Source organism: Lissotriton vulgaris, unplaced genomic scaffold, assembly GCF_964263255.1.
Source record: "Lissotriton vulgaris unplaced genomic scaffold, aLisVul1.2 SCAFFOLD_740, whole genome shotgun sequence".
NCBI classification, from domain to species: domain Eukaryota; kingdom Metazoa; phylum Chordata; class Amphibia; order Caudata; family Salamandridae; genus Lissotriton; species Lissotriton vulgaris.
This window is the reverse complement of record NW_028242705.1, coordinates 660,049-687,524: the sequence shown is the minus strand read 5'-3', so window position 1 is coordinate 687,524 and position 27,476 is coordinate 660,049. Positions and strand designations below refer to the sequence as shown.

The window sequence follows — 27,476 nt, the reverse complement described above, 5'->3', positions numbered from 1 at the left end:
TCTACGTAAGATAATGCTTCATCATCATAGATTTGTAGTAACTCTGTTACCCTAGCTGAGAATAGTCCTGGGCTGTTCTTGAACCCCTGTGGGAGTCGACAGAATTTTTTCTGTGACCCAAATGCAGAGAAAGCGGTCAAACATCTGCTTTCTGGTGCAATGTTTTGACAAAAGAAACCATTAGAAATGTCTAATGTCGTTTTGTATTTTTTCCTAACTATGTTATTCATTAGGGCTGCACTATGCGAGTTTTGTACTGCAAAAGTTTTGCAACATGTATTAAGATGTCTGTAGTCCAAAACTAGACGATATGAATTGTCTGGCTTGGAGACAGGAAACAAATGATTGTTCATTTGAGAGGTGCATCTTTCAATCACCCCCTGGTACTCAAGTTGATCTAAGATCTCCCTGACCTGTTTTTTAGCTTCTTGCTTTATGGGATACTGCCGTTGGGCAGTTGGTTCACTTTTTAGTTGGATTTTGTGAGGCGGAGAATCCTCATCCCATCCTACATGATTTTTATACAATGCAGGTGCCTGGGCTACTGCCCATTTCCTTGCATATGTGTATTTTTTGTGAATCGGTATGTGATTCGAGAAGGCAGGCATAATTACCTCTTCGCCACGAGGGCACTCCCTGACAAACTCCGGGGGCCAATCTTTTTCAGCTAACAGAATATCATAGCCTTTTGAGAGCTTATCCCAAAATAGACTCTTAATTTTCCTAGTCTTATCACCCTCCATACGCAATGTTATTTCGTATATTTTATGGGGCTCGCTAAGCCTGGCATCGGCAGTTTCAACCTGAATGTATTCATTCGTGTCCACTGTCTCCAGATGACTCATCAAGTTCTTGCGCGCTATACTGATTTCTGCTGCACTGTCCAACATTGTCAATGCCCACTCCCCGTTTTTCAACTGTGTCCTCAGTATTCTCGGCATGGTTGATTACTCTAATACTGGCTACCTTCTTTTTAGGAAATTGAGATTTCTTATTTTGAGCAGGTTCCTTGTCTTTGGACTTGGTGTGCTCTCCTGGGTCTGACCGTCCTCTTCTTTCCGAATTCTGTGGAAAAGATCGAGAGGGACGTGTATCAATACTTTGATATCTATCAGGTCTTTTTATATTATCCCTATTTCTAAGGTTATATCTTTTCTCAGAGGGCTCCCGTTGGGGAGACTGGCGTTCTCGAGTCGGAGTTCTTTCCCTCCGTCGAGGAGACCTTCCTCTGGACTGGAAAACTTTTTCCTTGGGAGTGGATTGTTTATTTCCATCCCAGCTCTTTTTAGGAGTGTTTAAATTATTTTTAATAAATAATTTTTCAGGATTTTCGAGCAGTTGGGGCTTAACTGGTTTTCCACCCAAGCTGTCTCTACCTAATTCTTCATAGCATTTTTCTATGATTTTTGCTAGCTCAACAGGATCTTTTATATCTGTTTCCCTCAACTTCTGACGAATCGCCACAGATGCTGCTTCTCCCTTTACATTGGCTAATAATATAGCCGTGACCTGCTTGAAATCTTTCAGTAATTTCATACCTAGATTTAAAGCGGGTTCTGGACCGAATTCATTTTGAATCTGTTTTAGCACGTCTGGTATTACCGCCATAGACGGAACACCGTGTGTTTTTGTGTAAATGGAAGCAAAGACTGTACCCCAAGTGTCACAGTCCTCCACGTGTGGTGCGATTCCCATAGGAAGGCAGATGGTCAAGATTCTGTGTTTCTCAATAGGGGTAGTATCAGGAAATACTGCCTCTATTTGAGTGATTTTCTGGGCTAACCAGAAAGGAATTTGTTCCCGTTTTACGGGTGTTTTACCAAGACATGACTGTATGTTCTGTGGTGTAATTTTATTTGTGTTCCCCTGATGAGGGGTCAGCTGGTGTGAATTAACAGCTGGCTGGACTGTTGCAGTCCGCAGTACATATTGGACTAATTGCCTATGTATTTTTATTAATGTGTTTAGCTGTACTAACAGCTCTTCTCTAGACATTTTTATAATGTCAGGATGTGGTGTGTAGCTGGCTAGAACCGGCCACGTGGCTCCTGGTCTACCTAGTGGACCGAGCCTGGTTATGTGATCATTGTGTTTTAGGGCGCCATTAAACCAGAGCAGGTGCTCTTGAAATTTAAGTGGAATTTCAACCTCCTCGAAAGGGGCGTACTCATCCGGAGGTTCCTCTATTTTGTAATAGTGAAACTCTTGTGTTATAGCGTTTACCGCTGGAAAGTTTATCCATGAATAGAATACCTCTGTCTGCCGATACTCGTGAGCCTCTATCACGAAAATTACTGTACCACCTTGAGGTGGCAGTCCGTTTTCTATAAGTTTTAAAGTTATAGATCTTCTTAACTGGACCGGGATGATAATAGCATCCGGGTCTGTGTATTCGGGACCTTGCTGAGTCGCATCTACTGCGGCCCCAGAGGTTCCGTTGTTTTCTACTGACATTTCAAAAAATGCAGGTTTGCAGAGTAGGTCTCCAAGGAGACAAAGATTAGATGCACAATATTTTGGAACACTGTATCCTTCAACGTTGAATAAACCAGAGCTTTACATAGGAATCTCTTCCTACTAAGGTCGGGCGGATTTTAACCTTTCACCCACTCCAGACGTCTATTGGAGTATTTAAGGGAGAAAGGGGTGTGAAATATGCACGACTGAGTTACTCTACAAGTCTTGCGTTAGTTTATCGCCTTACCAAACGTTTGGGCGCCATGTAGTGTAGTTCCTAGTTTCCCACTAGGCCCTGCGCATTGGAATAACATAAACAGTAGTATCGACGTGGAACTGGCTATATTCCAGGCCTCCACTGACTATGCTAAACTTAATTGGGTTGTGTTACCAACTAGCTCAGAGGTCACTGGAAACTTTCTTCTCTGCATAGGAAGTGATCAGCTTCCTTGGCACAGACAAGAAGGGATTCAGCTTTCCAACAACCGTGCAACATGACAACTTTGCTCCTCAGATCAAGAGTCGATCTCTAGGGTCGTGTGAAACAATAGACATAGATTTCACTCAGTCAGTCTAGTGCAGTTTACTTTCACAGTATGTAGAGAATAGAGAGACGGGCGTGTATCAATAAAGGGTTAACATTTATTGAACAGTCTTTCTTCTCGTACAAGAGAAATGTATTGCCACAATTGCAATAACTGTTATTATAAAAAGTACGTACAGTAAGATAAGAATAGCAAAATAGAACTGTAAAAGCATTGATATGGTTTCTTAGCCATACAATGGTTTAAAAGTAATAAAACATTTATACAGTCATATATACATTAGGCTAACATACTCAACTGGTGCTTCTAACTAAGCCTACCCCAGTGTGCCTGACCTAGGCCTAACACGTGAGAAGGGGGAGTAAGTAAGTAGCTTAAGTTAAGTTGGTTTTGCCAAGGTTTGTTTCAAGAATTCTCTTCTAAGGGTTTAGTCAACACCATACCTCTGAATAGAATGATGGAGGATTGGTATCTCCTTCAGGGGTCTCTCTCGATATCCCAGTCACCCGCGAGGGTAAACCGGAAGCGCCGGGACTGGATTTCTCTGCACGAGAAAGGCAGCGGCTTCTCTCAGCGCGTCTGGAGGAAGGAGGGGTGACAGCGTCCGCGGGCAGCTGGGCTGGATGTCTTCGCAGAGGACGGCTGCACGGCTCCTCAAGCGTACTGCACCATAGGTCGCGCTGTAGCGGCGATAATGGTAATCAGTAGCTTCACCACCACAGGATAGCAGGCTGCAGCGACAGGCAACGCTCAACAGCAGTTTGCTTCGCTCTCACAGCTCACAGCTTCGCATTGCTTAAGGCAACGTTGGTAATATTTATACCTGACAGGTGCCGGGTTTGACGCAAGTTTGCTGGACATAAGACGTCAATTAAAGATGTCACTAGGAAGTGGCAGCTATCAGTTGCTCATTAGAGTTCCATTACTAATCAAAACATAGCAAGCGGGGATTTCCAGGTTTGCTAAGTTTTTATCTTGTTGAAGAACTCGGAGTGTTATCTAGGAATATCAGATAGTGACTGCTGCTCTGTCATTGCACTAATTGGTCGCAAAGGAAGTAGCAGAGAGTCATGCTGGAATGTGGCTCTGTGGCTCTGCTCGTGTGAGGCCAGAGATGACTTTACAGAAAATCGTACTTGAACGGTTATGCCAATATAGGGAATAAATGGATTTATAGCCGAATAGGGGCATAAGGTCACAGTATCGACCAGGAACCTAGATAAGCACATGACAAAGTATCCCCATGTCAGCCTGCTTTTGAGACTGACTTAGGACCAATGCCGAGGTCCAGTCCTCGGTGGCACCACTCATATATATATATATATGATAATATACAAGAGCTCACTATAAATATATTATTAAGCAGTCACATTTGTGGTGCATAGCTTTTTATTACATCTACGTTATGTTTATTACTTGGATGTAATGGCACTAAGGTTCATCTGTTTTCTTTGTTGTCTGGAAATCGGTAATATCAAGGGTACAAGATCCATGAAAATAAGATCCAAAGGTCTGTGACGATGGGGCCTTTTCCTGAATGGTGGCGTATCTTGGGAGAATGGTTTGCTTGGCAGGTGGTTGACTTACTGGGCTGCTGAATTGGTAGTGTCAAAAGAAGATTTCAGAGGTGCGAGATGAATGACTTGTAGATGGATTACCTGGAAGGTACCTGACTTGGTGATGAATGATTTGAGGTATACTTAGTCTGCAGGGTATTCAGTCTTGGGAGAATGGTTTGCTTGGCAGGTGGTTGACTTACTGGGCTGCTGAATTGGTAGTGTCAAAAGAAGATTTCAGACGTGCGAGATAAATGACTTGGAGATGGATTACCTGGAAGGTACCTGACTTGGTAATGAATGATTTGAGGTATACTTAGCCTGCTGGGTATCCAGTCTGTGACGTACCTTGTCTTGTACACATACCCTCAAAGTACTGATTTTATTATACATTTTAGTGGCCTATCGACCGCCATCCTCCCCCAGATGTCTGTCTTTGTCCGTTTATGAATGTCTTCCACCAACACAAGTGACCTTTTGTTTTTAGTCATGATAGCTTTCTAGTTCCCTCTTGAGTCCGTCCATGATGGACTTCAAGAGTCTTATTGTGGTATTCTTAATAGGTGTCAATCAAGTGATCGTCTTCTCTTTGTCTGTGATGAGCCTCTCTTCAGCTGCCCTTTGGTGACCTTCAGTGATTTATTTTTTCTGAATTCTGCTTTTGACTATTCTGCTCTTGTACCAGGAGTCTGCATTGCAATCTAAGATGTGCTTCTTACCAGTTGTTTGCTGGTGTAGGGGGCTTCCACCTGGAGTACTCTTGTAATGGCCAACACTCTGCCAGCAGTGACCTTGTATTCAGCCATGTTAGAGTTCTCCCAGGAATCATCTTGCGCTCACCTCTAGAGTCTTTCCCACCTAAGTGAATGTGCTTTTTTCGCTTGTGTTAGCCTTTCACAGAAGGTTTGTGATTTTCTTGGTGTGCTTCTGTCTGGGAGTTCTGTTGTGTTGGTCCATTAGAACCTCCTCTTAGGTCTGTCCATGATGGGCTTTCATTTAGAGTTCTCTCATATCGATCTCTACTTGAAGTCCTCTTGTGCTCATTCATTCAAGATGATCTTTTGTCTGGTGGCATCTAGTGACCATCCTTGATGGGCTTCCCTCTTGAATCCTTCTATATCTGCTCGTGGTAGCCACTCCTCATATGGGTCATTTTTACTCTCTGTAGCAGTCTATTTTGATTTAATTCCTGATGCTATTGCATCATCCAAGCAGCAATCTTGTGATGTCCTTGTTGGGCTTCCCGTTAGGAGTCCTTTTGTGTCTTTCAATGATGTGTGTCCACATTAATTGTTTGCTTTTTTAGGGGACAGCTTAAGTCCCCCCACAGTGGGCAATCCCCCAATGAGCTCTTGTTCTGTCCATGATGGAACTCAGCCCAAACCCTTGAGAAGCCACCTGAGGTTGTATGTCTATGATAGGCTTCTCTCATGGCGTGCTTATGGCTCTGCCAGGACTGCCCTTTTCTGTCTAATAGGCTTCCCCCTGGATCGTATTATGTAGATAGTGAAAACATATTTTTATACATCGCTTCATACCGCACTTTGCTGCTTTTTTAAGTGGTAATATTAACTAGTTTTTGGTTCTCAATTTACTGAGCTGGAAAAGATGGAGGACGGAGTCTGGCTTACCGGGACAACGCATTTTGTCAGTGGCAAATGTTAAATGTGGGGAGCCATCCTGCCAAAAGGTCTTTTCTCCAGCCGTTCTCGGTGATGGTACATTTACTGCAGAATGACAACTTGCGACGCAATCATTTCTCATATGCAGCACTCTAGCAATGTGAGTGCCAGCTTTATTGATGGGCTGACATATGCAGGCATGGAAAGAGGAGGAGAAATTGCAGGCAGGGACACTACCACTGCCTCGTATTTCTCAGTGTTTGAGTTACCAGTGTTTCATTCATAACTAATGATTGCTGGATTTCTGTTCATAAATTCAGCTGTCAATAGTACCATCCTTATTTACAGCTTTATTACTGTTTGATGTGTAATAAATATGACGTAAATGTTTTCAAGAAATATTGCTGTGGTCTGCAAATTCTTTGAGTGGGTAGGAGTTCCGTATTCTCGCCTGGTGCACAGCCTAAGGTCTCTAACTCTTTATTGAAAACAATTCATGTTATAAATCATTTCTCAATCACCAGGATTGGCTCGCATTCTTTAATGGGTACTGAACACTTGGTAATGTCTGTTTTTGTCTGTCTAATAAGCTGTAAATACAGACCTCGTTAGAAAGCCCATCAGAGATGACCCGAGCCACCCTGTACCCTTGTGTAGTAGGGAGCAGAGAGCCGGAAATGAATGAATAACTAAATTGTGTTAAAAGCCACGTTTTTCTCTCTGGTGTCTCATTTGTTGCTTGTTTTTATTTGTTTTGTAGCTGACTTTGGCTTTGCACGATATCTGCACAGTAACATGATGGCTGCCACACTGTGTGGATCCCCCATGTACATGGTGAGTAATTTGGTTACGTTTCTTTTTTAATCATTCACACATATCAGATGCCATGCAGTGCCTCTTTATCTTTCTAATGGGAGAACTGTACAGAAGCCGCTATTATCACCCCGGCCTAAAGAACATTACTTGTTATCAATGAGTAGGTGTGGTGACTATGGGCTAGATGTACGAACAATAGTAATAGTGATTACCAAATAGTGATTTTTTACGAATCGCTATTACGGAATCGCTATTACTAATGTATAGAGGGGTTATTTAGCCCATATTCCTTAGATAGTGATTCGTATCGGGTTGCAAATAGACTTACCTCATGGATAATAATGAAGTAGGTTGCAATTTGTGACCCACAACGATTCGCTGCCATCAAATGGATAGGGCCCTACTGGGGTCCGCAGACCACCATTTCTGTAGTTCCGTTTAAATAAAGCAATCTTTTTTTTTTAAATTTAAGGCAGCCCTTTTTCCTTAAAGGAAAATGGGATACATTGTAAAAAAAGGAAAAAAGTTGAAACGTTTGTTTCCTTTTTTAAGATAAAGCATAAGCAGTGGTTCCTTGGACCACTGCGTCCTTAAAAAAAAATTTCAGCCATTCTCAAAGGGGAAGGGGTTCCTTCAGAACCCCTTCCCATTTGCGAATGGTTGCAAAACATTTGTACATACCAATATAATTGGAATTTGGAGGGGACGCCCTAAACACGCCCCTTCCAAATACCAATTCGCAAACCTAAATTGCGATCGGTAACCTGTTACCAAATTGCAATTTGGACTGTGTACATTTGAAAATGCCTTTTTCCATTTTTCAAAAAACCTGATTCTGGTAATTGGTCAGTTTGCTACCTCAAAAAGACTTGGTACTTGTAGTCCTTAACCCCTTTCCAGAGAGGCTGGTATGCTAACTCTGACTTTCCTCAAAGGCAAATTTCGTTTTTTTTGTTAAAAATAAAAGCAGGGGATATTCCTCTGAGTTCCTCTTCAGGGGCAGGTTTGGCCAGTTAAACCTTTTTAAGCAGGGTCGTATGGTCCAATAGTCTTCTGACAGGAAGGTATTGTGTCGTAGGCCTTCCTAGCATGGAGGTATGGTCTTGTAGGTCTTCCCAACACAAAGGTGTTATCTTGTTGGCCTTCCCAACATGGAGGGGTTGTCTCGTAGGCCTGCCCAATATGGAGGTATGGTCTTGTAGGCTTTCCCAGCTGGGAGGTAAGGTTACTAAGGACTCTCCCAAAGAGGTATGGTCATAAAGTATTTTCCAGAAGAATGCATGTGGTCACTGCAGCCTTCTTTGGGTGCAGGTATGTTCTCAGAGACCTTTTTGTAGGCTGGATATTTTGGTTTCAAATACTTGCCTATTCAATACTGCAGGCTTAGCCACAGTGGCTTCGAAAGCCGCAAAAGACAGCTGAAGTAGTGGGGCCCTTAAGGCACTGATGGTCATTAAAGACGATATGGTTCCGGAATCCTTTTTCAGGTGGAGGTCTGGTCACTGACATCTCCTCTAGAAATACAGACATTGCCACCAAGGCCATTCTTCGGGGGCAAGTATAATCACTAAATGTGAGACATGGCTCAGACTTGTTTGCTTCTGGTGTCCAGGTGCCTCTGTATTATTTTATCCAAACTGAATACTAAGTACACCCTTTTAGCACTTGTCTCTCAGAATAGCGAGGCTGAGCACACCAAGGCTTCTTAAGAGTCTGTAGAGTGGTAAAGTATGTCTTGAAATTTTTCTGAAACTCAGCTGTTTTGGGCATTTTTTAGTTAATGCTGTTTGCATTTATTTCTTTTTCTTTAGGCTCCTGAAGTTATCATGTCGCAGCACTATGACGCCAAGGCGGACCTCTGGAGTATTGGAACTGTCATCTATCAGTGTCTTGTGGGAAAACCACCATTCCAGGTGCCTCTAGTTTACTGTGCATGGGAATGCTTCCTTGTACACCCTTCCCTGACTCTCAGGAAAGTTTCCTTCTGGCTTTTGTTTCAATTTGGTCAAGAAAGTCAGTGTAGTGATAAAGTCCGTGGCCAGAATGTAGTTTCATATAGATTTATTAAGTTGTAGTTACAAGTTGTGAAGGTTCTGAAGAACAGCCCCACCAGGAGCAGGCCCTGCTGCTCAGCCCATCTTCAACTGTCAACACTCACACCAGGCACCCAAGCATTCCAAACATGTCCATCACACCAACATTCCATGCTGGTTGAGCAGAAAAGAACCAGGTACATAGGGACAGTATAAACAAAAACAGGATATTACAGTGAACAGTGTGCAGAGTGATATATAGACATAAAAAGACCCCCCGACTGCAGTGTTTTTCATAAGAGAACCTAATGTGATTTGTCCACGTTGACTTTTGTAAGGTTTGCAGCTGTTGCATGATTGTGACAGTGCATGTGTGAAATCCTGAAAGGCTGTCGGGCGGGTGGCCACACTCCGTGTCTGTGCTGCGAAGGACAAAACTCTCAGATATTTAGAGAAAGTTACAGTAGTAGTCATTGGTGAGGCACAAATGGAAAGATGTTTGAATATTGTGATTTAGAAGGAGCTTACATACCGTTGAGATCTTGTTTAGGCAAGTGTTTTGCAAGTTAAGAAATAGAAATAATCGTCTCAAAATATATTCGTATAAGCTTGTGTGAAAGCGCCCACACACCTGAAAGGATAGTTGATAACTTAGTGAATTAATTTTGTGGATCGTCAATTAAAACTTCAAATATAATCAAGTAACATAATTGTGGTTTACTTAGGACTTAATCTTCTCCCTCCAGCTCTAACACTTATCACAGTAACCATTCATCACCGACATCAAGAGCTGCGTTATTCATGACCTCATCAGTGAAAATATTGATGATGATAATCACTCACAAATCATGTCACTGGGATCTTACCACCTGTTTTGACCATAGTTTTCGATTGCCGTCAGAGAGGGAATGTCTTGCTTCACTGTGGATTGATGGTACCTGGTGGATATAACCTGTTGCTTCCTGATTTTGTGGCTATTGAAATGCCCACCTCTTGTGTTGTAAAATTTAGAAAATTATTTATTATGGGCATTTGGGTTTCTGATGCCTGGCCTGTTAGCTATTAACTTGTGAACCTGAATGTTTTGGATTTGCGGATTTCGTGATTTCCAATTTGTAAACTTGGTAGTTATTTGTGCATCTGGTGGCTCGTCATTGCAGAATCTCAAGGTTCGGGTTTTTGAAACTCTTAGCTTCTGCTTTATTGATCTGGCTTCCCCTTATTTGTAGCCCTCGTGGTTCCTGTCTGGGACACTTGATGTGAGATTTAGATGATTTTTGATTTGTTCCCTTTTATACTTCCCAGGTACACGTGTGAGAGTATCATTCACTTACCGTTTTTTGTTTGCATTCTGGGTCCTCTAGTCCTGTTAATTCCATTATAAAATTAGGACTACAAGTACCAGAAGGCAAGTTTAAAACGTATGATGTATTAGTTACTAGCCCTTTAACCTAAAACTTGTGAGCTGTGTATTTGTGGATCAGATGACTCCTCGTTTCGGTATCCAGGGGTTAAAGATGTGGGACACAGTTTGTCGTCTATATCCCAGCTGCTGGCCTCCTACCTTTTGCCGGTTGTGCAGCCTGCTCTTAGCTGTAGACTTCCTCTACAGTGTTTCCTGATTGACAGTTGGTCATTCCTAGGACGGGGGTTTCCAGGGGCGTAGCTTGTTGAATACACATTTTGGGGGGGGGGGGGGCATTGGAAGGTGAGGTTCCTTTGGCGGCTAGCTTCTATAAAATAAAATAGTGAGGCGCGAAGGCGCTACTCACCATAAACGCAGGGCTGGAGCACGACTGCTACTGCACTTCTCAATTCCATGAGCAGAAAAAGGAAGGACTTCCTTCCTGCTTGTGATACGGCACTCCAGCCAATCCTTGAGCTGCTTTCATGCTGTGAAAGCAGCTCCAAAATTGGTGAGGGCAGGTTCACCTTGCGCTCATTTTGAGGCTGGGACATGCCAGCAATCTCCAGGCTGTTTCACAGCCTTTGGATTGCTGGGTCTACAGAGCGCATGTCAAGCTGGCTGTTGCAAGACGATCAGCCAATCTGACATGCGCACTGTAGACCAGTGCTGACATCCTGCATTTTCAGGATTCAGCCCAGCCCCACCCTCGTGCTGTAGACAGTGCTAGCCGGTGTGGTGTCAAAAAATACAAGCATTGGCATAGCCAGTAGGTCTCGCCTTTGGGACCTTATAAATGTTTAGCCATACAACAGTTGATGTTGTTGCACCAAGGATATTGTGCTCCATAACTAAAACCTTTTAAGGTCCCAAAAGCGAGACCTATTGGCTATGCCAATGCATGTTGTTATAGCTGTGCTACCACAGGCTGAACATAGGTAGTAGGACAGCTGGTGCGGGACACACAGAACTGACCCAGGAGTCCCGGAGGGTCCTTGAAGCGCCACAGCCTTCCTGCGCTGTTTGCGAGGGGTTGACAATCACCAGGACTACACTCCCCACCGCCCCACGCGACCGGAAGTCGCGCACGCCCTGTCCCGCCCCCGGAGGTGCTCATAACTCCAGCCAGAGCCCCGGGGGAGCGGGGGACACACAGAACTGACCCAGGAGTCCCGGAGGGTCCTTGAAGCGCCACAGCCTTCCTGCGCTGTTTGCGAGGGGTTGACAATCACCAGGACTACACTCCCCACCGCCCCACGCGACCGGAAGTCGCGCACGCCCTGTCCCGCCCCCGGAGGTGCTCATAACTCCAGCCAGAGCCCCGGGGGAGCGGGGGACACACAGAACTGACCCAGGAGTCCCGGAGGGTCCTTGAAGCGCCACAGCCTTCCTGCGCTGTTTGCGAGGGGTTGACAATCACCAGGACTACACTCCCCACCGCCCCACGCGACCGGAAGTCGCGCACGCCCTGTCCCGCCCCCGGAGGTGCTCATAACTCCAGCCAGAGCCCCCGCGTCGCGGGACGCGCGCGCGGGCGCCGCCGGGCTAAGCCCGGGCAAAGGGCGGGCCCTCTGTGGCCCTCAGAGGCACAAGGAGGACGGGACGGGTCACCCCTCTTGGCTACTACGAAGGAGGTGGTACCGTTTTTTTTTATATTGTCCTACCATCCACTGGATACAGGAGGTAAATTATATTGACTCATAATAGTGACTGCCTTGATACCCTTCCCGCCTTAACAGATTTGGGCTTATGACATTGTACACTGGTCCAGTACTGGTGTTTGTCGTTGTTACCATATTGCTGCTATATACGAAACCTTTCAGCATTATGGATGGCACAGGGGTCATAAATAATACTAACTCCCGTGGGGGGACTGGAAACGGGAGTTTGGATAACTTAAATGTCTGCCGTCAATCCCCTTTAGTAACAACCAACTACTGCCAACCGCTATCACTATTGGATGAACTTAATGCGCTTTGTAAAACTAACTACATCCTGTTTCAAGAGGGTAACGAATTAACTGGTGCCCCACTAAATTTAAGTCCTAGTCCTAACAAACTACCTACCCCCCAACTAACCCACCAGGGAAACCACTCCTCAGTTTCAAACCCTCAGACACCCACCACCAAAAGAAAGCGGGATGCTAGTCTCCCTTCGGTCTGTACTATTTCCCCGCAATCATTTAGGGCACGCTCTACCTCTTATTCTCCCCTACCTTCAACACCAATTGATCCTTTGACCCTGATTGAACACATCATTAAAACTTTAATATCCCCTTTGGTTAAAAAAATCATGGTCATCGGGGAAAAAGTTACCTTTATAGAAGAAACAACGAAGGCGAACGCTATCCTCTTAGAAAGTCTGGTTAGAGCTAACAAAGGTGAACTCACAGCCACTGCCGATATGTCACAAAGCAGTACTCCCCCAACCCAGCCTTCTGCACCTAATAAATCCGAAAAGTCATTACCATCTAATACCCGGCAGACCACACCTAACAGAAGTAGTTCAAAAAAGGTAATACCTTTGAACTCTGATAACGGAGTAGGGTCATCTAAACATTCAACGCCCTTAGTGGGGACTCTCTCAAAAAATTATTACAGGCATAGAAAAAGTAATCAAATTGACCTACCGCCGGAGGCAGCTCCATTTGTTTGCATCCTATCAGGCGTGCCTGAATTAAGCAATGGAAATATCGAGGGTCAAACCGAGCTGGCTAACAAGGTATCATCTTGGTTAACAACGAATAGGCCCCTTCCACCAAATTTACATGGGAAAATACTGAATGTCAGAAGGGTGAAATGGCTGGGTCCTCTAACCAAAGATATAGCGGGAGATCTGATTCTTGTAAACTTTAGGGATCCTCGGGTTGTCCATTTTCTTCTGGGCTGGCAGCCACAAAGGGGGGACGGCCCAATAGTTGTAAGGGAATTGAGAGATTTTTACCCCAGAGCCGCATACATGCCCCATGTAAGATTTAAGACAGGAAATTACTTTAGGGGCAACAATACACTCAGCAACTACAAGCTACCCACTTGGCATCACTTTTCGCATTGATCTGGAAATTCGACCCTGAAAGGTCTGATAATAAATCTCTGATGCCTGGGGCTGCTTAGAACTGCAGAGGAGGCGGCTCTAAGTGGGGGAATGATGTTACGTCTAGACCGGTTAAATGCCGATTGAGTGAGGGTTGTATCCCCCTTTCCATATGAATGAATCTCCTTCTCAACGCACTTTGCACTTTTTTTGTATAATTTAAAAATTGTCTGTTATATTTTTGTAAACTTATTGTATGTATGTACACATTTACTCTTTGGAATGGTATTCCCTTTTAATGTATAGATATGAATGTATTTTAATCTTGCACTGTGCTTTTATGGTTGCTTTGTTTCAACCGAATAAAGCTTATTGACTGACAGCTGGTGCGGAGGATGTTTCTTTAAGAGGCAGTGTGCACAGCATGTTTTGAACATTTTGTTGCAGTGCCTTATTTGAGTGATCACCCAACAACAGTGATCGCAGGCCTTGAAAGGAAGCTTGTGTGTTTTTGTAGCAGTGGAATGTGTGAGTCCTATAAACAGTTAGAGATAATTGAAGAATAATTTTGATCCGGATAAGAATCTTGGAAATCGTGGTGAGGTAACACAGCAATACAAAAACTAGTTTTATTTTATTTATTATTGTGCCGCCTAACTTGCAGTTGGCTTTTGTAACCTTCATAGCATAAACACGAGCTAAGGTTACAAAGGCCGATTACAAGTTAGGCGGCACAATAAAAAATAAAAATAACGTGGAGTGATAAAACCGCAATAAAGTATATTGCAAAATAATCAATCCATCAATCAATCATAATATTTGTAGAGTGCGCTACCTACCCGTGAGGGTCTCAAGGCGAAAAGCCAGGTCTTGAGGAGTCTTCTGAAGCCAAGTAGGTCTTGGGTCTGACGTATGTGGGTAGGGAGGGTGTTCCAGGTCTTGGCTGCGAGGTAGGAGAAGGATCTGCCGCCGGAGGTTGTTCGTTGGATGCAGGGGACAGCGGCTAGGGCGAGGCTCGCGGAGCAGAGCTGGTGGGTGGAGGTGTAGAAGCTGAGTTTGCTGTTCAGGTAGGCTGGTCCGGCGTTGTGGAGTGCTTTGTGTGCGTGGGTGAGAGCTTGAAGGTGATCCTCTTGTCGATGGTGAGCCAGTGTAGGTCTCTCAGGTGGGGGTGATGTGGCTGCGGCGGGGGGTGATGTGGCGGCGGCGGGGGACGTTGATGATCAGTCGGGCTGAGGCGTTTTGGATGCGTTGTAGTCGTTGTAGGTGTTTGGCTGGGATTCCTGCGTAGAGTGCGTTGCCGTAGTTCAGTCAATTGCGGACGAGGGCCTGTATCACTGTTCTTCTTGTTACGGTCGGGATCCACTTGTAGATCCTACGGAGCATGCAGAGGGTGTTGTAGCAGGAGGAGGAGATGGCGTTGACCTGCTTAGACATGGAGAGGGAGGAGTCGAGGATGAATCCTAGTTTGTGTGCATGGTCGGTGGGTGTTGGTGCTGTTCCCAGTGTGGTCGGTCACCAGGGGTTGTCCCAGGCTGAGGGGATGGGTCCGATGAGGAGTACCTCCGTCTTGTCCGAGTTCAGCTTCAGACGGCTGTTCCCCATCCATACATACACGCAATGCGAAATACTAAGCAAAATAAAACAGCTTACACATGATCGAAGGTTACATCTGGTTTTACCTTGAAGAGCTGCTCTCGAATTTCCACTGCTTGCGGGCGTGTGAAAGTGAAATGAGACATCTACAGCTCAACCCAACTTAGGCTCCCGTGCTAAATAAATGTTGTGAGCAGAATTCAAGGCACGCAGCGTGCTGAAAATATGCCAGGACACACCAAAAATTACACTTTCTGGAGGGCAACAATTTTGCTGTGCTGTGCGCAATGCAGGCACAACTAACATCAACGGAGATAGAACAATACCAATATACCTCTGCCAAGTGCCAGCGTCTGAGTAGCTCTCGTACTCTTAGCAACTCCGTGCTCACGCGCTTGAAGCTACAGGAAACACTTCTAGCCGCTTCCAAATCTCATGCACGGCATCCAAGGATTTTCCTACGCAGGATAATCTACAATTGACACACTTTCAATCCATCATGCACCGAAGGACGCCCAGGAACAAGATAAAAAACTGGAGTATTTGTTTGTCCTTAGCATAAAAATAATATACATACGGAGTAGCTACTTCGTCAACAATCAACAAGCCGATTCTCAAGCAGAGATCACTTATCAGCAACACACCTAACAATCAACTGCGTCCCGCGAGTGGTGCGCGCGCTGTAAGGAAGAAGAAGAAACAAGCAGAAGGGTGCAAGAGGCGACGGGCGGAAAGCATTAATTAACACCATGCGCGCTAGCGGAATTCCGCTCGCACGCTGGGTTTTGCGGAAACGCACTTTACGTGACGAGCTGGGCTCGTCATCAGCGTGCGAGGAGGGTACGCCATGACGAGCCCAGCTCGTCATCAGCGTCGAAGGGGTTAACAAGCTCGCCCACGCTGACGAAAAGCAGATTGCCTCTGCACGCCGCTGCTGGCTCCCGAGAGCAAAATGCTCTGGGAGTAAACCTTTCCAAAAAAGCTGGGACATCCACACGCCTTTGGTCAATTGCGTTAGAAAGCCAGACGCAAAGGCCAAAGGCGTCTGAGCCCCACATGCACGAGCTTTTAGGAAAGCTGAAGTGATTGCAAGAGGTCGTTTTTCTAGTGCAGCGCAATCGCACTGTAACATAATATTAAAATACATAGTACGACAAGCAGTGTGCATGAGAAAGGGCTAAAGGGAAAGTGGAAAGGGAGACGAATGACGATTGGTACGGGTGAGAGAAAATACAATATTTTGTAAAATAACAAACATTTTTGAAGACTTTTAGAACGGAGAGGGAGAGTGTGTGCGCGTTTTTATTTGTGTGTATGGAATAATTAATTGTGAAATCAGACAGACACCTCAACCTACTTGACTGAAAGCACTTGAATCCCCACCAGGAAATGCATTTACTACAGGGTGTAACGCCCCAAACACCCCCCTGAATCTACGCCGCTGGGAGCGACTTAGCTTTGAATGGCGTCTGTAACGCTGGTGCTTTTTGTCATTACAGGCCAACAGCCCCCAGGACCTGAGACTCTTCTATGAAAAGAACAAGAATTTGCTTCCCAGGTGAGCAGGTGATTTTGGTCGTTTGACTCCTTGGGGGTGTGCGTGCTGCGTCATTTATGCTAGCGAAACGGTTTCGTGCCAAGCGCACTTGCTTGGGGATGCCTATCCTGCTGCTGCTTTTAGTTCCGATAGTGCAGTTCTTTCCCTGTTTCTTTACCTCTCCAAAATATGACCTTACCCCCCTGCTCTTCTGAGACTGAAACCAGGCAGTGAGAAGTGGGTCACACCTGCAGCGTTTAACATCGTGTGTTTTCTTCCCCGGTTCCCAGCATCCCCCGCGAGACGTCTGCGTCCCTGACTGACCTGCTGTTGGGCCTGCTGCAGAGAAACCAGAAGGACCGCTTGGACTTCGGTGAGTGGCACTTGCAAAGCCCTGATCTGGGAGGATTGTGTGATTGATGTTACCATTTGTTAAGGGTAACTGTTGCTGTCAAGTGGCTTCTTGGCGCTGCGAGAGCACACATGGAAAGGCAACCGTTCCTACTGAGTACCCAAAGGTATATGCATATATTTAAGACATATCTTTCCTGCTACGATTTTCAAGCTTTCATATCTAAATGCTCAATCTGAGGAACACGCTAAACATTTTTTGTTTGTTTTCAGTCCTTTTGTAATCAGAGCCTAAAACTCGCCCTGGTCACGCCTGTTAATAAATTCACATGATGAAGTAGGCAAAAAAACACAGAACCAAACCTTTCTTCTGCATGGAAGAGTAACAGGATGGGGCTGACGTTAAAGGTGCAAGTCATTACGGATGTATTTGGAAAAGGAGGGAGGGAGTGTTGGAAAGGGTCCTGTTCAAACAGCATCAGAAAGGCCGTGGAGGTGTCGCTGACTGTGATATCACACTGTATTTTTTAAAAGAAATGCATTTGAAAATGAAGGCCAAAAAGTAGGGTCGAGTGATTTTGAAGCTGCTTCCCTGGGCCGTGCATGAGGGTATATTCCAGGTACAGTTTTAGGTTCCATTCTGCGCCCTCTCTATTCTTGTTTATCTCATTATAAAATCAGGACTGCAAGTACCAGAATGCAATTGTAAAATCTAGACTGTATTAATCTCTAGCCCTTAAACCTTAGATTTGATTGAGAGCTGTGTGTTTGTGGCCCAGATGACTCTTCGTTTCTGTATCCAGGGGTTAAAGATGTGTGATACTCGGCGCCCCAGCTTGTCTTCCTTGCCCCATCTGTTGGCCTCCTGCCCTTTGCAAGTCGCGCAGGCTGCTCTCAGCTTCAGGTTTCCAAAAGTATTTCCTTATTAGCCTGGAGAACGGGGAGACCGTGAAGCAGAGTCAAGAGTGTTTTTGCAGGTTCTTTGCTTCATGGCACCTGACCCCGGCATGTCTAACAAGCATTTGCAATGCAATAGGTCTCGCAGCATTAAAGTTTGAGTTATTGGCATTGTATATGACAATGTGTTGCATTAAATTTTTTAGCAAAGTCTGTATTGATGTATAAAGATGATTTGCAAGATGATAGATGTTGCAAAATATTAAGCAATGTTGGCAACAATATTATATTATAATAATAGTGTAAGTTACTGTTGTAGGTATAAGCATTTTGGGAGCGTATAGTGATGTTGTGGTGCCCCTGAGTGATGCTGTGGTGTTGCCGAGTGATGCTGTGGTGATAGGATAGATAGATAGTAAGGGCGATAGATAGAGGGAGGGCGAAAGATAGATAGAGGGAGGGCGAGAGAGAGATAGAGGGAGGGCGAGAGAGAGATAAAGGGTGGACGCGGGATGGAGTGTGGGGCGCGGGGCACGGGATGGAGTGTGGGGCGCGGGATGGAGTGTGGGGCGCGGGATGGAGTGTGGGGCGCGGGATGGAGTGTGGGGCGCGGGATGGAGTGTGGGGCGCGGGATGGAGTGTGGATGGAGTGTGGGGCGAGACTGTCCCATTGTTCAGGTGCTCAAGGCGAATTTGGGGATAGGGTGCCAGATTCTGCCCTGCCAGAGAAGACGGCGCCTGACTCCGACCGAGGTTGTCCCGGCCTTGGACTGAGATCGACGGGTGTACTGAGGCCCCCACGGGTGTACCGCAACCCGCACTCCCTTGCAGCAACCCCTTTAATAAAGCATCAATGCATTCCTCCCAGTAACGGAATTACTTGTGTCGCAACCCCAGTGGTGGTGCTGAGCGTTGCTGTGGTGGTGCTGAGCGTTGCTGTGGTGGTGCTGAGCGTTGCTGTGGTGGTGCTGAGTGTTGCTGTGGTGGTGCTGAGTGACGCTGTGGTGGTGCTGAGTGACGCTGTGGTGGTGCTGAGTGACGCTGTGGTGGTGCTGAGTGACGCTGTGGTGGTGCTGAGTGACGCTGTGGTGGTGCTGAGTGACGCTGTGGTGGTGCTGAGTGACGCTGTGGTGGTGCTGTTCTCTTCTCTGAGACTGCCAAAGGCATGAAATGTACCTCTGAATTGAATATGCACCTACGGGTGCACCCAAGTCACAAGACTGAAAAAACAAAAATTTGTTGAATAACTGGTTTAAAGAGCGCCACCTGGGAGTACGTAGACCGGCCATCTGGGTTCTGAGTGTTCGTAATACCTGTTCCTTCAGGGGATAACAAACAGTCTTTGTAGGATGACCACTGATGGCGGGTGAGCGAGTATTTAGAGACTTTCAAGAGAGTTCACGTTTTTAGAAGGCCGTCTCTGTGTGGTAGTAGTTAACGGCGCTTGCCCTATAATGCTGCTTACCTAGGAGGGGCGAGTTTGGACTGCAACGTCAGCTGCTGTTGGCCTGGGACAGTCTCTGTGCAAAGACGCCACTCTTGCTAAAGGATGAGACTCTCTAAAAGAGTGGTTCTTGCCAGATTAGGGGAAGAGACTACGTAGGAAGGTCCGCTATTTCCGGGGGGGTGACTGTCAGATGGAGCAGCTACGTGAAAAAGCAGATCTGTGCTTATTTTTTTTAAAGAATGAGCCCAAAACTCTGCTGAGAAACCCGCGTCTGGTGCAATTGAATGTCAGCGGGCTCATTACTAAGGATTGGGCTGCGCAGCCTCGATTCCATCTCAAGCCTATTTAATCCACAGTGAAAGCGGTCTTGGTCCCTAACAATCACACTTAACTATGAATCCAGAATGCTGCGTAAATGGTTTTTCTACCCATGTTTTGAAGTTGATAAAGCGGTGTTTAAACGTTTTTATCCCCAGCATACTAGGATGACAAACTGTTATATATCTCTTATAATTCTAGAAAAATGCACTTCATACCGATTTCAAACGAGCAAGATTGCAATGATTTTAATTATGCAATAAAAATTATCTAACTAGCTATCTAAATCCACTACTAGAGACTCCCTGTCCCTTTACATCACTCGTGCAAGTTCCTGCGTACTCCCTCTGTGAAGGGTTTTCCACCATCCTCTTCCTCGTCTTTCTGCTTTGTTTGTTTACCCTCTTTAGCACTGGGCAAATGTCAGAAGTAGAAAAATAAGTGCCTGTGGAACCCCCGGCTCAAATTAGGCACTGAGGAGAGAATTTGCAATATTTGCCTTTGCAATGATGAAAGCGTCTCTTTTAAGACCTTCACCTGTCATGGGAAAACAGACTTAAGTAAAAGACTCCTCTCGGAGGCTGGGGACTGCTAAAGACTTGTTTAGCTACCTCCTATCAGGGGATAGGAGTCTCCGTAATGCTTGCAATTGTGAGGGGCGAGGGCACCTTCTGCCAGAAGATTAGTCATTGTAAGGGCGCAGGTGACCAGTACGTGTTACAGAGCAGACACGCATAGAGGATCAGTGTATCAATGTTACTAAGAAAAAGTGAAACTAGCTGAACCAGAGCGTGCAGTGTCTCATTCCAGCGAACAGGTATTCACAATGAAGGAGAAAGGCACTTGGGAAAGAAGCAGCCAATCAAGGAACTAGACTATCCCAACCACCAAAGAAGCCTCACACACACAAGATTATCGTTCTCACTGATCGGAGCACAGAGGCAATCATCGCTTCGTCTTCTGAGAATAGAGGCATTCACAAGGGCGCTGCATTTTCAAAACTGCAGACAGAGAAACGGAAAACTGGACTTCGTTGTGGCACAGGGAACGGGAAAGTCCACGCTCACCCAGAAGAAACACCAATATGAAACCTGCCCATCGTGTTTGCAAAAAGCAGACCTCCTGTGATTCTGGGCAAATCACGTAATCTCTCTGTGCCTAACAAAATGAATGTGTGTCCTCGTGTAACGTAACTAGTGCCATGTAAAGCGCTCTGATATCCGATTCGGATTCGGGACAAATCAGAGCTATATAAAAAAAAAACTGCAAAAAAAAAAAAGTGTAACAGGCAGCACCCTTCTCAAGGAGCACCGAACACTCTCACATATCCACCGTCTATAGGTAGCAGAGAAACTCAGATGCCTTTAACGCTTAATTGTCACCGAGAAGAGACTTCCTGGGGAACAATGTCAGTTTATTCACTCGGTGTTTACACGCACGTTCAACTACTAGAGGCGCATTATCAGAGACGGGGAACACGTGTCTCGCTCTAACTCAGCGAAAACAAGAGCATTTTGTGGTTCACAGCGCTGACACACTAGAATGAGTGTCCGTTAAAAAACGCAGGGGTGACGAATTTACACAATTCATATGCAACCGCGACTCACTGTGAGAAGAAGCGCCGTCGCGACAACACTCTGAAGTGACCGCGCACATCACAAAATTACTTCGCAGATTAAACAGTTTTGCTTTGTTTAAACAGAGTAAAAATAAAGAAGAAACATAAAAGCAGGCGCGTATTATAGACAAAGGGCTGCACGCATACAAAATAAACAAGCATTACCCCTTCCTCCAGCGCTTCCGCCGCACGGATTCCGACGCATGCGACCCAATCCCAAGGCGCGCGTCGGAATCCGACTCTGCCATGCTCCTCAATGTGCGCGTGGCCAGCCCTTGTCTCCCCTCGTTGTCGGCTGAGCCGACAGCTATAGTTCTCGCGGCGGTCCATTTAAAGCACTGCTCGCTCCATAGACTAACTGCTATGATTTCTTGTCGGTTGTAGATTTGGGGTGCTGTAGCATTGAGTGCGTGTTGCTTACCTCTTCTTGGTGCTGCGGCCCTTCAAAGGTCTAGAAGGTTAAAGTTCCTGGGAAACCTTAGGGTCGCGTTTGAGCCCCTGCGAGTTCCGTACCGCGTCTGAGGAGGCCTGCACCTCACCACCACTCCTCGTTGGGAGGTAAGAGGTGATTCTGTTAAGGAAGGGTTGTAGGGAGGGGATAGCTCAGTAAGAAAGTTCAAATGAGGCACCTCCTGCGCTTCTGTGAGGTCACTTACAAACTCGCGGAATGATACTGCCTCCTCCTCTCCCCCAAAGTAGGTACCAATCCGGAGACTACGGAATCTCGTTTAATGCGTGTGGAGAACCTTCTGGAAGTGAAGAGTCTGTCTGACGCGTACCGACTACGCAGGAATTCGGCCTTAAATCTTCTATATAATTGATAAAGCATAACGTGCACTGCTGTCTGCTATCCGTTATTTATGCTGTTTAATGTATGACGTATGTGTGTCATTGTGTGAAGCGCTGTTACCCCCAGATCGCAGTATACAAATACGTAAATCCACTTGGCGGCGTCTCGGGCATTCGTGCAGCACTGGATACAAAAACGGCCGTGGTCAGCAGAAACCAACTCCCCTTTCGCCGATAGTTCCTGGCTGTTCGGAATATGGCCTCTGCAGGGATTTGCGGTGAACGATGTCCGTGAATAGTGATGCGGAGCAGCCGTCTCTCCCTCGCTGATCCCTGCAGATCTCATGGGTCCTGCACACAGAGGCCGGATGGTGCAGGGCGCCCAGACCTAGGGTGACCAACTGAGATGGATGCAAATTCAGGACGGTGAGTGTAAAAATGCAGGACAAAGGGTTAAAATTCAGACATAAATTCAGGACAGGAGGTCAAAATTCAGGACAAAACTTGGGGACAAAAGGTAAGTTTTACAGACACATCAGAGGAGGTCGCGCAATAGAATATATTTAAGCCCATCCATATCCAAACATATTCAATCATTTGCAAACCTATCTATCATGTATCCATCATTTCACTCATCCATTCCTCCATCCACCCTTTCACTCCTTCACTCATCTATCCATCCATTTGTCCATCTACCCTCCCTTTCACTCCTTCATCCATCCTTACATCCACCCGCTCACTCATCTGCCCAACCATTCACACTTTTACTTATCAATTTATCAATCCATCCATCATTTCACTCATATATCCACGCATTAACTCACACATCACCCACCTGTTAACTCACTCATCTATACTTTCACTCATCCATCCACCCTTTTACCCATCGATCTACCCTTCCACCCATACTTACATCCTTGTACCGTTTCTCCCATCCATCCTTCCACTCACTCACCCATACATCCATTCTCCAAATTATCCATCCATTCACCCTTTCATTCATCCATTCCCCTTTCATTCATCCGTTCACCCTTTCACTAATCTATCCAGCCATCCTCCCATTCCTTCATTTACTCACTCGCCCACCTTTTCTTATTATTTTTTTAGCTGAGCTTTTGTCTGCAGAATTGCAGACAGAAGAGGCCCATCAAGAATTTCACCCTTGCTGTAGTTACTAAAGCAATGGGTGGGGGTCCAGTACCCTATGCCACTGCACATAGGAAATCTGAAAACATGAAATTCATGGGTCATGCATGATGCACAGTGCCAGGCCCTGAGTTAACTGTGACATGGTGGTGTTTCCAGGGCTTTAAGTGGGATGAAAATTCCTGGGGGTCTCTCCAATGGGGGTGTTCGGTGTAATTAAGGGCGTGGCTTAAAACACATAAGCTAAAAATCTGTGCTTAGTATAGAGTGCTGCCTGACTGGTATTTTTCCTCTTCTGTCTTTGTATCCAGATATATAACAACAAGTAATGTTATACCTGCAACAAGCCAGATCTATTGGCTTTGTCAATGGTTGTTAGTTGCATAAAATAAAAAAGTAGTAATCATGGCGTCCTTGAATATAATATTGAAAATGCATTAGTTCTAAAATGACAAGACTGTGAAAGAACTCTAGCCCCTTCTTTTTAACTTCTTTCACCAGCTCCTTTTGTTGAGTTGTATTCTCATGTAGCAACATTGGCATTTTTGCACATTTGTTCTGTCTGACAGAATGCCCTGCCCTAGACAGAGGTGGGAGGAGGCCATCACATGCTTTACCAGCCTAGACTGGACCATTGTCATTCTGTATGTGGCAATCAGCCGCAGACAGAATGACAATGGGCATGTGGGGCTGCTCTTGTGCTCCGAGGAGGAGTGCAAGGCAGCCCCATCAGGGAGTTGAGGCTTCGAGCAGGGAACAGTGCTGTTCCCTGCAAAATTACGGACAAAAGGCGTCCGTAAAAGGGTTCCCAACGGACAATGGGTCCAAATTACGGACGGACCGTGAAATTTATGAATGGTTAGTCACCCTACATCATACATAATCACATAAAGATGCACCCTCACATACACACACAGACCATCAGGCACACATGCCACATCATATGCACAGAGTAGGAACGCACATAAATTTAATGACATTACAAGTTGCTAAAACAACATAAACACACATACCTCTCACCGTCGCAAACCATAAATTTAAATCATATATGCTTAAAACATGTGAAAATTGGCAAATGTTTGGAAAACCTTTGTTATTGACTTCCTATATTTGCTGAGTCAGCATTTTACAGTGGCAGAAGAGCAGGCAGCCCACTAAGTCTAAAAAAAAAAGAAAATACACCTTCCCCGCTCTGGGTGTGGTGTACACTTCGGCAAAAGTCCTTAATAAAATGAAGGCAAAAGACTTTTGAAAATGGAGCACTTTTGCCGCATTGGGAAAGGACTATGGTGAATAATGAAAAACTGACCCCAGATTCTAAGTTTCTTAAATTTACTTGAGAACACTCATCCACAGGCTCAACTACCTCAGTGGTATTAGACCAGAGCCAGTTCTATCAAAGCTGTGTTTTGAGTAAATCTATTGCAGGCTGCACAACTTGTTATGAACGGAGAGGAATCCTGTCCCTTGTGCGAGAGATGAGACACCAGCATCATGCAGATGCTCAGGAACACTTAAATCAGTTTGGGTGGGCCTGGCGGCAACCAAGATGGCCGCATAATATCGCAGCGCTGCTGGGGGCGAACCGAAGGCCCTAAAATCCTGCACACATCCAGCTGTTCCGCCGACCTAAACGCTAGATTCCGCCGGCGGAGGTGCTCCGGAGTCAGGGGGAGTTGTCCCGGTTCCTCTCCAACAAACGGTACCGCGGCGGCGCCCGACGGTGGGGAGACCCCTGGGACCTACGCGGGAGGAGCGAGAGACGGAGAGCACCGGCCTTGCGTGACTGAGCGGGCCGGGTGCAGCAGGGGCGTGTCGGCCAGCGGGGAGCACGTGGGCCCGGGGGCAGAATGAAGCTGGCCCCGTCTTGACAGCAGCCCCTCTCCCCCCCGGCAACACTGCTTTGAGCCTTCTGGCGGAGGCCGGCCACGAGACACACGCATCGGAAGGGCAGATGGCCTAGGGGGAAAGGTCTCTGACCCACGTGGCGGCGGGAAGAGGCAGCCCGAGTCGAACGGGAGCGGAGACGAGCAAGAGGACTGAAGGGCACTGGATCCAGCCGAAACTGGTGGCTGCTGGAGCGTTGCTGTGGACCCTGATCCCGGGGGTGAGTCACGTGGACTGCGGGGGGAGACCCCCTAACGGCGACGGCTCCCGGGAGTGGTTGGACCCCGGGAAGGAAGGCGCCACATACCGACGCACTGCACAGTTGGCCCCCAGCAGGAGATCCAGGGGGAGAGTTGCACCGGCGCACCGGGAGGGGGCCGCCCCCGCATTCTGGAGGATGCCGAAGATTGTGCGTCAGTGACTGACGCAAGGAGACCTAACGGACAGGCGGTCCAGTCGAGAGTCACAGCAGTATACACGCAGACGAGTGCCAGGATAGGGGTGGACAACGCCAGGAGCACGCGGTCGGAGTAGTAGCGGGGTGACCGTGGACGTAGGAAGTGGTGCGTTTCTTCCATCGCCTTGTGGGCATTATCTAGGACAGCTATGAAGCCCAAAAAATCCACCACCACGCAAACCAACACAATGGACAATTATACGGCCTCAACGGGTGGGGTGGGGGAGGCCTCCACTGGGAACTTGACTGATGCGGCAGAACCCTCCCTGACCTCCATCATGCAGGCCATACAAACTCTGGGCACCACGCTAGAGACCAAGATCGACAAAGTAACCATTGAGATGGCACGACAACGTGCGGACCTAAATAAAACATCAGAGAAGGCCACTCATAACGCCGCGGCCATAGTGGAGCTTCAGCGCACCACCAAGCTGCTGCAACAGCAGGTCCAGCACCTGACCCACCAACAGAAGCAAGCAGCGGCCAGATAGGAGGACCAGGAAGGAAGGGCCCGTAGGAATAATATACGGGTGGTGGGAGTTCCGGAGAAAATGGAAGGGCCGAGTGTTGATCTGTTCCTGGAGGACCTTATTTTAAATCATCTCAAGCCCAAACGACTCTCAAAGTTTTTCGTCATTGAGAGGGCACACCGGGCACCTATTCCCCTGCCTCGTCCCGAAGCTTCCCCGAGAACGATAATAGCCCGGATCCTCAATTATAGGGACCGGGACGCCATTTTGCAGGCGGCCCGCCAACATGGAGACTTTCGGATTGACAACGCCACTATTAGATTCTTTCCCGACTTTACCCTTAAGGTCCAACAGGAGCGCCGCTCGTTTAATGGAGTCAAGAAAGAGCTTCGTGATCATGGCATTAAATATATGATGTTCTTCCCGGCACGTTTCAAGCTTCTAGCAAACGGGAAATCCTTCTTCACGTCCCCGGAGGAGGTTCACGCCTGGCTGGAGGAGAACGTGCAGCCATCAGATGGTCCACGGCCCGGAGACAGCTGGAGGAACACGGTCGCCCCGTCTCCGACTTCTTCTATGGGCTTAACGGGGAGGGAGCGTCGGATGCAGGGCGGTCCTCGAGCGCCTGGTAGGACTAGGGCACGGAGCCGCTCTGCCTCGCCGGACATAGGATGAAGCTGATGGGGGCGTCCTGGTGTGAAGGGCCCAGATGGGAGTGCACGTAAAGTATACTGACTCCTGTGTGTAAGACTGCTGGGACACTGATGTGGCGAGGGGACCCTGTCCTAAAAGGTGTCTAGCAGGGGCGTCTGATCTCTATCGGACATGTCACAGGGAACTGGTAGCAATAAACGGGATGGGGGAGGCTGGTTCGAGTATCCAATCAGTAGGCTTACACTTCTTGCCCTGTCTCCCATCACGACATGGTGAGATGGCTAGATCGATATGGCTGTGGGCCGGGTGAGACCCTCAGGTTGCCAGACTGGTTGTAGCACACACCCCCTAGGTTTTCGTTGTATGGGCTACAGGCGCTTTGCTTGTTGGGGTATGTCTGGCCATGTTGGCCTTGTAGCGTTCTAATCTAGGACCCTGATCGATACTGTGACCTTATGCCTCTATACGGCTATAATCCCCTTGTACCCCTATATTGGCATAACCGATCAAATGCAATATTCAGAAACTCGTCTCTGGCCTCATACGAACAGAGCCACATTTCAGAATCGCTTCCTCTGCCACTTCCTTTGCAGCTAATTAGTGCAATGACATAACAGAAGTTACTATCTAAGATTCCTAGATTAACACTCTGAGTTCTTCAACAAGATAAAAACTCAGCAACCTGGGAAAGCCCCGCTTGCTATGTTTTGATTAGTAATAGAACTCTAATGAGCACTGATAGACGATCACTTCCTAGTGACATCTTTATTGATGTCTTCTGTCCAAAAACTTACGTCAAACAAGGCATCTTTCAGGTATAAATATTACCAACGTTGCCTTAAGCA

At 46.6% G+C, this 27,476-nt stretch overlaps 1 protein-coding gene across 1 annotated transcript in view; it reads left to right on the top strand.

Moving 5' to 3' along the window:
* Nucleotides 1–27,476, top strand: part of ULK2 (unc-51 like autophagy activating kinase 2) — a 480,539-nt gene that overhangs the window by 131,656 nt on the left and 321,407 nt on the right. Inside the window, exons 4-7 of the mRNA XM_086948387.1 lie at nucleotides 6,941–7,014; nucleotides 8,808–8,909; nucleotides 16,560–16,618; nucleotides 16,888–16,970. Coding sequence (XP_086804513.1) covers nucleotides 6,941–7,014; nucleotides 8,808–8,909; nucleotides 16,560–16,618; nucleotides 16,888–16,970 — 318 coding nt within the window. The remainder of the gene's footprint in view (nucleotides 1–6,940; nucleotides 7,015–8,807; nucleotides 8,910–16,559; nucleotides 16,619–16,887; nucleotides 16,971–27,476) is intronic.